This window comes from Pseudophryne corroboree, chromosome 1, assembly GCF_028390025.1.
Source record: "Pseudophryne corroboree isolate aPseCor3 chromosome 1, aPseCor3.hap2, whole genome shotgun sequence".
In the NCBI taxonomy this organism is placed as follows: domain Eukaryota; kingdom Metazoa; phylum Chordata; class Amphibia; order Anura; family Myobatrachidae; genus Pseudophryne; species Pseudophryne corroboree.
In genome coordinates this window covers 796,856,633-796,867,417 of record NC_086444.1, presented here as the reverse complement: position 1 = coordinate 796,867,417, position 10,785 = coordinate 796,856,633, and the positions used below count along the sequence as shown (strand labels likewise).

Genomic DNA, 10,785 nt, shown 5'->3' with positions numbered 1-10,785 from the left:
CCCCTTTGACAAACGTCTGAACTTCAGGAACTGAAGCCAGTTCTTTTTGGAAGAAGATCGACAGAGCCGAAATTTGAACCTTAATGGACCCTAATTTTAGGCCCATAGACCGTCCTGTTTGCAGGAAATGCAGGAAACGACCCAGTTGAAATTCCTCTGTAGGGGCCTTCCTGGCCTCGCACCACGCAACATATTTACGCCAAATACGGTGATAATGCTGCACGGTTACATCCTTCCTGGCTTTGATCAGGATAGGGATGACTTCATCCGGAATGCCTTTTTCCTTCAGGATCCGGCGTTCAACCGCCATGCCGTCAAACGCAGCCGCGGTAAGTCTTGGAACAGACAGGGTCCCTGCTGGAGCAGGTCCCTTCGTAGAGGTAGAGGCCACGGGTCCTCCGTGAGCATCTCTTGAAGTTCCGGGTACCAAGTCCTTCTTGGCCAATCCGGAGCCACGAGTATAGTCCTTACTCTTCTCCTTCTTATGATTCTCAGTACCTTGGGTATGAGAGGCAGAGGAGGGAACACATACACTGACTGGTACACCCACGGTGTTACCAGAGCGTCCACAGCTATTGCCTGAGGGTCCCGTGACCTGGCGCAATACCTGTCTAGTTTTTTGTTGAGGCGTGACGCCATCATGTCCACCTTTGGTTTTTCCCAACGGTTCACAATCATGGTCGTGCCTGCTGAGGAAGTCTGCTTCCCAGTTGTCCACTCCCGGAATGAACACTGCTGACAGTGCTATCACATGATTTTCCGCCCAGCGAAGAATCCTTGCAACTTCTGTCATTGCCCTCCTGCTTCTTGTGCCGCCCTGTCTGTTTACGTGGGCGACTGCCGTGATGTTGTCCGACTGGATCAGCACCGGCTGACCTTGAAGCAGAGGTCTTGCTAGGCTTAGAGCATTGTAGATGGCCCTTAGCTCCAGGATATTTATGTGAAGTGATGTCTCCAGGCTTGACCACAAGCCCTGGAAATTTCTTCCCTGTGTGACTGCTCCCCAGCCTCTCAGGCTGGCATCCGTGGTCACCAGGACCCAGTCCTGAATGCCGAATCTGCGGCCCTCTAGAAGATGAGCACTCTGCAACCACCACAGAAGAGACACCCTTGTCTTTGGGGACAGGGTTATCCGCTGATGCATCTGAAGATGCAATCCGGACCATTTGTCCAGCAGATCCCACTGGAACGTTCTAGCGTGGAATCTGCCGAATGGAATCGCTTCGTAGGAAGCTACCATCTTTCCCAGGACTCTTGTGCATTGATGCACTGAGACTTGCCCTGGTTTCAGGAGGTTTCTGACTAGGTCGGATAACTCCCTGGCTTTTTCTTCCGGAAGGAACACCTTTTTCTGGACTGTGTCCAGAATCATCCCTAGGAACAGAAGACGTGTTGTCGGAATCAGCTGCGATTTTGGGATATTTAGAATCCAGCCGTGCTGCCGTAGCACTACTTGAGATAGGGCTACTCCGACTACTAACTGTTCTCTGGATCTTGCTCTTATCAGGAGATCGTCCAAGTAAGGGATAATTAAAACGCCTTTTCTTCGAAGAAGAATCATCATTTCGGCCATTACCTTGGTAAAGACCCGAGGTGCCGTGGATAATCCAAACGGCAGCGTCTGAAACTGATAGTGACAGTTTTCTACCACAAACCTGAGGTACCCTTGATGAGAAGGGTAAATGGGGACATGGAGGTAGGCATCTTTGATGTCCAGAGACACCATATAGTCCCCCTCTTCCAGGTTCGCGATCACCGCCCTGAGTGACTCCATCTTGAATTTGAACCTCTGTATGTAAGTGTTCAAAGACTTCAGATTTAAAATTGGTCTCACCGAGCCGTCCGGCTTCGGTACCACAAACAGCGTGGAATAATACCCCTTCCCTTGTTGCAGGAGGGGTACCTTGATTATCACCTGCTGGGAATACAGCTTGTGAACTGCCTCCAATACTGCCTCCCTGTCGGAGGGAGACGTTGGTAAAGCAGACTTCAGGAACCGGCGAGGGGGAGACGTCTCGAACTCCAATTTGTACCCCTGAGATACTACTTGCAGGATCCAGGGGTCCACCTGCGAGTGAGCCCACTGCGCGCTGAAATTCTTGAGACGGGCCCCCACCGTGCCTGAGTCCGCTTGTAAGGCCCCAGCGTCATGCTGAGGACTTGGCAGAAGCGGGGGAGGGCTTTTGTTCCTGGGAAGTGGCTGTCTGTTGCAGTCTTTTTCCCCTTCCTCTGCCCCGGGGCAGAAAAGAGGAACCTTTTGCCCGCTTGCCCTTATGGGGACGAAAGGACTGAGCCGGATAAGACGGCGTCTTTTTATGTTGAGAGGCTACCTGGGGTAAAAATGTGGATTTCCCAGCAGTTGCCGTGGCCACCAGGTCCGATAGACCGACCCCAAATAACTCCTCCCCTTTATAAGGCAATATTTCCATATGCCGTTTAGAGTCCGCATCACCTGACCACTGTCGCGTCCATAATCCTCTTCTGGCAGAAATGGACAGCGCACTCACTCTTGAAGCCAGAGTGGAAATATCCCTCTGTGCATCTCGCATATATAGAAATGCATCTTTTACATGCTCTATAGTCAACAATATACTGTCCCTATCCAGGGTATCAATATTTTCAGTCAGGGAATCCGACCAAGCTACCCCAGCGCTGCACATCCAGGCTGAGGCGATTGCTGGTCGCAGTATAACACCAGTATGTGTGTATATACTTTTTAGGATATTTTCCAGTTTTCTGTCACCTGGTTCCTTGAGGGCGGCCGTATCCGGAGACGGTAACGCCACTTGTTTTGATAAGCGTGTGAGCGCTTTATCCACTCTAGGGGGTGTTTCCCAACGCGAGCTAACCTCTGGCGGGAAAGGGTATAATGCCAATAACTTTTTAGAAATTATCAGTTTTTTATCGGGGGAAACCCACGCGCTTCATCACACACCTCATTTAATTCGTCTGATTCAGGAAAAACTACAGGTAGTTTTTTCACACCCCACATAATACCCTTTTTAGTGGTACTTGCAGTATCAGAAATGTTTAACACCTCTCTCATTGCCGTGATCATGTAACGTGTGGCCCTACTGGAAGTCACGTTTGTCTCCTCACCGTCGACACTGGAGTCAGTATCCGTGTCGACGTCAGTATCCACCACCTGAGGTAACGGCCTTTTTAGAGCCCCTGATGGTTTCTGAGACGCCTGGACAGGGACTAGCTGATTAGTCGGCTGTCTCATGTCATCAACCGTCTTTTGTAAGGAGCTGACACTGTCACGTAAATCCTTCCATAAAGCCATCCACTCAGGTGTCGACTCCTTAGGGGGTGACATCTCTATTATAGGCAATTGCCCCGCCTCCACATCATTTTCCTCCTCATACATGTCGACACAAACGTACCGACACACAGCACACGCACAGGGAATGCTCTGATAGAGGACAGGACCCTACTAGCCCTTTGGGGAGACAGAGGGAGAGTATGCCAGCACACACCAGAGCGCTATATATAGATATAGGGACAACCTTATATAAGTGTTTCTCCCTTATAGCTGCTGTATTGTTAATATCCCGCCAATTAGTGCCCCCCTCTCTTTTTTACCCTGTTTCTGTAGTGCAGGACTGCAGGGGAGAGTCAGGGAGACGTCCTTCCAGCGGAGCTGTGAGGGAAAATGGCGCCTGTGTGCTGAGGAGATAGGCTTCGCCCCCTTCTCGGCGGCCTTTCTCCCGCTTTTTGTGAAAATCTGGCAGGGGTTAAAATTCATCCATATAGCCCAGGAGCTATATGTGATGTATTTTTAGCCAACCAAGGTGTTTCTATTGCTGCTCAGGGCGCCCCCCCCCCCCCCCAGCGCCCTGCACCCTCAGTGACCGGAGTGTGAAGTGTGCTGAGAAGCAATGGCGCACAGCTGCAGTGCTGTGCGCTACCTTGTGGAAGACAGGATGTCTTCTGCCGCCGATTTGCCGTACTCTTCTTGCTTCTGGCTCTGTAAGGGGGCCGGCGGCGCGGCTCTGGGACCGAGCTCCAAGGCTGGGCCTGTGATCGGTCCCTCTGGAGCTAATGGTGTCCAGTAGCCAAGAAGACCAATCCACTCTGCACGCAGGTGAGTTCGCTTCTTCTCCCCTTAGTCCCTCGATTCAGTGAGCCTGTTGCCAGCAGGTCTCACTGAAAATAAAAAACCTAAACTAAAACTTTCACTAAGAAGCTCAGGAGAGCCCCTAGTGTGCACCCTTCTCGTTCGGGCACAAAAATCTAACTGAGGCTTGAAAGAGGGTCATAGGGGGAGGAGCCAGTGCACACCAGGTAGTACTAAAGCTTTCTATTTGTGCCCAGTCTCCTGCGGAGCCGCTATTCCCCATGGTCCTTACGGAGTTCCCAGCATCCACTAGGACGTCAGAGAAAAAAGCAGTAGAATCCACAAGCAGGAGAGACGTGTATAGGTTAGACAACCAAAGCACTGACAATTATCCATCCCAGGAGCAGGATATTTATACCAGCTGGGAAGCAGGCATTGGCTGGATAATTAGACAGAGTCCAGAGTGCAGCAGATAGGTTGTAGAATGACATGTGATGAGGAAAAACATGGCTGCGTCCATGTTTGCATTTGGAGGGAAAGTCTGTTTGTATATTCCATGCGGTAAATAGCCGTAATGGTGGCGGAGGTCAGGAGACGCCATTCTCTAAAACAGTGCAACTAAACTGTAAGGCTGCCATGACAGCGCTGCGGGATCACAGGGAAGAGACTTGAGGTAAAGATATACAGCGAGCTGCATGCAGACAGCGCAGATGGAATCCCGTTTTGGAACGCTGGGCCAGTCTCAGGAGACATTTGGAAGGTAAATAATGATGTCCAATTACCCGGATCGTGATATACAGTAAATTACGAGATACTGTGCGTTAACAGGTTCGCAAAATCTGCGATCAGGGCAGTTAACGCAGATTTCTGTTCAAGCCTACTTATATCTCGGGGGAGCCCGACCCCTAAATTCACCTATTTTTTAAAGAACTTAGATCTAGAAAGAGGCTTAGAAAAATTAGAAGCATGGGATCTATACTGAAGAACTTCCTGAGGAAATACACTCACATATCATGAAACTGCTTGCTACACCTTGACATACACATGTATGCTTCTTCACGCCGATCTCCAAGGTTGGGCCCGGATTCTGATGTTTGGTATGGTTAGGTATGACATTGTGGTTACCATCCCTAATGTCCCTGGAATCTGAGAGTGCTAGGCACACCAAGTGCTTCCCCCCTCTAGCATTCCTTTTCCTTTCTACTTTGTTATTATCCTTTATTTATATGGCGCCACAAGGGATCCGCAGCGCCCATTACACAGTACATAATCAGATGAGCAAACAAGAAAACAGCACTTACAGTACAAGACAATATAGGACAGGTATAGAAAACCGGGGTTAGGTGCCATCAAAGGGAGTATGGAATATAAGATAAAAGAAAGAAAGAAAAGGAAAGGCACATGAGGAAAGAAGTCCCTGAGGCAAAAATACTCTGTTGCCCCTCTGTCCCTTTTTATTCTTTGTGTTCAATAATTTTACAATACTTTTGTTAGTGCTTATGCCTCCAGTCATATCTTGTGCCTTGTGAATTTTCATATTCATAATTGTCATTTTGCTGTAAACTATCCCTTACTGTTTCAACTCAATGGGGTAAATTTACTAAGGTTGGCGTTTTTTTTAGAATTGGTGATGTTGCTCACAGCAACTAATCAAATTCTACTTAATATCTAGCTGCTTCTAGAAGACAATAGATAGGATATGATTGGTGGCTATGGGCAACATCACCAGTTCTAAAAAAAAAAAAAAAACTCCCACCTTAGTAAATGTCTTACACCTGAATACAGTTACGATTTGATTCCGTACATTGCCTGTTCAGATGCAGATCTGGAAGTACTTGCACCTGTTAATTTTAATCAGAGCAAACAAGAGAATTTGTAGAAATGTTTATTGGCTTGGTACCTTCCAGTGATACAAATGTTTTCATATTTACAATATAATGTTAACAAGTTTTGGAGAAAAGTTTCAAGTCCATAGTTTAAGATCAGAGACATTTCATACCACAACGCTGCCAAAATACCAACCATTATGTAATAAAAAAAAAAAAAAAAAAACACTTTGAGGGAAGAGGTGTCTAATGAAACTGCTTAAAAAAAAGGCTTCAAGTTAGAAATAGTACACATGGCTGAGGTCCACAAAGTGTTCCCGACGGCAGACATGCACTGGATACCAAGCAGGGTCCCCTCTGCCATCTCATGGGCTGTCTGTTAGTCCCAAGTTGAAAACACAAAATGAAGCTTGCCTTTCAAATCGCCTATCCCCAAAGGAGATGAACTTTAAAATACATCAAACAGCTCTGGAGTTTGCAGCGCTCATCACCGGCCTCCTTAAAAAGGAAAAAGGTTATTAGCATAAACACATCATGGGCAGGATGTAAATGCCATTGTTTTGCCTTGTAAGTAATTGTACCTTTAAAAAACAACAATTGAGATCATACGGCATCCCGAACCTCGGACGCCATTAAATCCCGCCGCATAACTGATTCACAGATCTCAGCATTTTAAATAATAATTACATAATACAAATACTAACATTTTTCTGCAGAGGATGGATGCAACTATATACAGTATTATACATAAGTGACTTATGTCACCTTAAGGTTGTGGGTTAACGCTTCCAATAGTGACTGTACCTAACGTAACAAAACAATAGTATAATAACTACTTTTAATTGCTCTTAGACAAAACTCTAAAGGTGCGTAAACACTGGCCGATATATCGGTCGTTGTATTGAACGGTCTATATATTGCTTGCCCGTCGGCCAGTGTGTGCGAGCGATATGTCTGTGAATGCAGTCGTTCACAGACATATCGCGCAAGCCCTGCAGCACAGCCGATATATCTAACGCTATATTGGCGCATCGCTGTGTGTGTACAGGCGGTCAGCCGTCCGCCGGTACACAAGCTGCACCAGACAGCAGGGATTGACAGCTGAACTGGGCGGGCACATGTAAACGCCCGCCCTATTCTTGATGTCAGGCCCGATCCGTCCATAGATATATCTGCAGAACTGATCTGCAGATATATCTATTAGTGTGTACCCACCATAAGGCTGAGTACATCCCATTTGCTGTTCTGCACATCAGATGTGATGACCCGATGGCTGACAGCATGCAGCCAAATGCGGCTAATGAACGTTATACAGTATAGCATGATATATCGTTCAGTGTGTACGGGCGACCCATGTATCGTTACAGCTGATGTCCCGACGGCCACAATACATTTCATTTTGATGTGTTCCCAGACTAGGAATACACAAACGTAGTGGTTGCAAGAGCTAAAAGTAATATATAGCTATATTTAGATCCAATTAGGTCTTTAATCCAATAATACCATGTGTTTTATAAAAGCAAATAAAACTATTCTATTAATTGTGAATATAATCAGGCAGGATTTATTTAACAGTGACAAAGCATGGAGATCTGCAGCTAAACCACAATGTGGTGGAAAAAAAAATATATATATTTTCTTACACTCATGTGCCACAGAAAACAGACATCTATCTTGTTATAGTTCTGTGTATGACCTAAGTATCTACCCTTTTGTTGAAAATATCAATAAAAACTACTGACTAGTAACTAGTGGGATTGGACTCCATCTGAAGTACTAGGTTGATAGTGTAAACCATGCCCCTTGAATAATGGTGGACAATTCCTTAATATGTGCTGGTGGTGGAAACCTGCCATTTATGGCACGTGAAACTGCGTCCACATGTTCTACTGGGTTCAAATACAGCAAACGAGAGGGCCAATTTATTATGCCAAGCACAGAAAAATTACTTCCATAATCTGGCTGCTGGGAATGGAAGCCACAAACCGTTTTTCTGCAACATAAAGTGTATAAAACTAATAATTGTTTAATTAATAATTTTTTCCAGTGTGTATCACTCATGAGAATAGGCATTTTTTTATCGCATGATTTGACTTCTCATTACATACAACTGCAAGATTATCTTGCAGTTGTATATAATGAGCAGTCAAATCATGCGATAAAAAAAAAGCCTATTCTCATGAGTGATACACACTGGAAAAAATATATATGTTCCTTAACAATAATATTACAAATAAGAAATGTATTTGCAGGTGCAAAGACAAGGAATGTCAAAATCAGAAACTTGCACAGCGTGAACCTTTGCACCTTCTGCCTTTCCCTATTTGCAGCCGCAGTGAACAGAGAAAGAGAACAGTATTGTATATGCAAATTAGCAAAAAACTATTGTACCTGCTTTTGGAAGGGAGTGTCACCAAACACCCCGATATGTATCAAAGTGCAAAGCAGCTGTCGTACAGAGAGATACACAGAAAATAGGATATTTAATACCTACCGGTAAAGCCTTTTCTCGTTATCCATAAGGGATATTGGGGGAAACTAGTACGATGGATATAGACGGGGTCCAAAGGAGCCAGTGCACTTTAACTGGGTGTGCTGGCTCCTCCCCTCCCACAAGCAGTTATAGGTAAAAACGTGCTCAAAAGGAGAGGAAAAAAAAAAAAATTTAAAAATAAATAAATAAATATATATATATATATATATATATATATATATATATATATATATATATATATATATATATATATATATATGAGAAGGAATACGATAACAAAAGGTGGTGAGATTTACACACCACAAACATAACTACCAGCAACAGCTGAACAGGTAACTATAGAACAAGAACCTGCATAAAAGTCAACGCACAGAGGCGGGCGCCCAATATCCCTTATGGACTAGGAGAAAAGGATTTACCGGTAGGTATTAAAATCTTATTTTCTCTAGCATCCATAAGGGATATTGGGGGAAACTAGTAAGATGGGGACGTCCCAAAGCTTCTAGAATGAGCAGGAACGTGCGGAGACTGCTGCAGCATCGCCTGGCAAAACTGGGAATCCTCTTTGGTCAGGGTATCAAACTTGCAGAACTTAACAAAAGTGTTCTTCCCCGACCAGGTAGCAGCTCGGCATAGTTGCAAGGCCGAAACTCCACGGGCAGCCGCCCAGGAAGAGCCCACTGATCTAGCAGAGTGGGCCTTTAGAGACTTAGGAACAGGTAAGGCTGCAGACACATAGGCCTGTTGGATAGTAAACCTAATCCAACGAGCAATGGACTGCTTTGAAGCAGGGCAACGCTTCTGCGCATCACAGAGCACGAACAAGGAATCTGTCTTTCTGACCTGAGCAGTACGCTTGGCATAGATCTCCAAGGCACGCACAGCATCCAATGCCTCCAGAGGAGCAGAAGCATCATAACTGGATGAAACCACAATAGGTTGATTCAGATGAAACGCGAAAACAATCTTCGGCAGGAACTGTTGTCTAGTCCAGAGCTACGCTCTGAACTCGTAAAAGACCAAGTAGGGACTTTTACACGATAAGGCCCCCAATTCTGAAACATGTTGAGCAGAAGCCAGGGCCAGTAACATCACCGTCTTCCACGTGAAGTATTTGTATTCTACTGTCATCAGACGTTCAAACCAGGAGGACTGTAGAAATTTCAACACTACATCCAAATCCCAGGGTGCCGTAGGCAGCACAAAGGGAGGTTGTATGTGGAGTACCCCTTGCAAGAAAGTATGAACTTCTGGCAACACTGCCAATTTCTTCTGAAAGAAAAAGGAGAGAGTTGAAATCTGGACCTTAATGGAACCCAGACGTAAGCCCTTATCCACACCAGCCTGCAGGAAACGTAGGAAAAATGTCCCAAGTGTAACTCTGCAGGCGGATCCGTGCGTTCCTCGCACCAAGAGACATATCTGCACCAGATATAAGGATAGTGTTTTGACGTCACAGGTTTCCTGGCCTGAACCATGATTGCAATAACCTTCTTGGAAAGGCATTTGTGATCTAGGATGTCCCACTCAACCTCCATGCCATCAAAAGAAGTCGCCATAAGTCCAGGTAGACAAACGGTCCTTGTTGAAGATCTCTTCTGAGCGGTAGAGGCCAAGGATCTTGGACAGACATGTCCAGAAGATCCGCGTACCACGCCCTCCGAGGCCAGTCCGGGGCAATTAAAATTGCCTGGACACCCTGATTCGCTTTAGCACTATTGGGAGCAAAGGGATCGGAGGAAACAGGTAGACAAGCCGGTACGGCCAAGGCGACCCCAGTGCATCCACTGCCCTCGCCAGAGGGTCCCTGGTCCGCGAGCAATACCAGGGAAGTTTCTTGTTGAGACAAGAAGCAATCATGTATATTTGTGGGCAACCCCACCGGTCGATGATATGCTGGAACACCAGATGGTGGAGCCCCCAATCCCCCGGGTTGGTGATCTTGACGACTCAGGAAGTCCGCCTCCCAGTTGTCCACACCCGGAATGAAGATTGCCGACATGGCTCTTGCATTTCTTTTTGACCCAGAGGAGTATCTTTGACACCTCTCGCATGCAGGCTCTGCTTTTTGTCCCTCCTTGACAATTGATATATGCAACCGCTGTGGCGTCATCCGACTGTACCTGGATCGCGTGAGCCTTGAGCAGAGGAGATGCTTGAAATAGAGAATTGTAGATCGCCCGAAGTTCCAGAATGTTGACTGGAAGGAGGCTTTCGTGGGCTGACCACCTGCCCTGGAACTGCACCCCTTAGGTGACAGCTACCCATACTCTCAGACTCGCATCCGTCGTGAGGAGGGTCCAATCCTGAATCCCGAAACTCCTGCCCTCCAGGAGATTGGAGGACTGTAGCCACCACAGGAGGGAAATCCTGGCCAGAAGCGACCGCTGAATCATCCGGTGCAT

At 46.4% G+C, this 10,785-nt stretch overlaps 1 protein-coding gene across 1 annotated transcript in view; it reads right to left on the bottom strand.

Moving 5' to 3' along the window:
* Window positions 1-5,929: 5,929 nt before the first annotated feature.
* The window catches only part of GAR1 (GAR1 ribonucleoprotein), an 81,586-nt gene continuing 76,730 nt past the window's right edge, over window positions 5,930-10,785 (bottom strand). Inside the window, exon 7 of the mRNA XM_063918810.1 lies at window positions 5,930-6,384. Coding sequence (XP_063774880.1) covers window positions 6,374-6,384 — 11 coding nt within the window. The 3' untranslated portion in view covers window positions 5,930-6,373. The remainder of the gene's footprint in view (window positions 6,385-10,785) is intronic.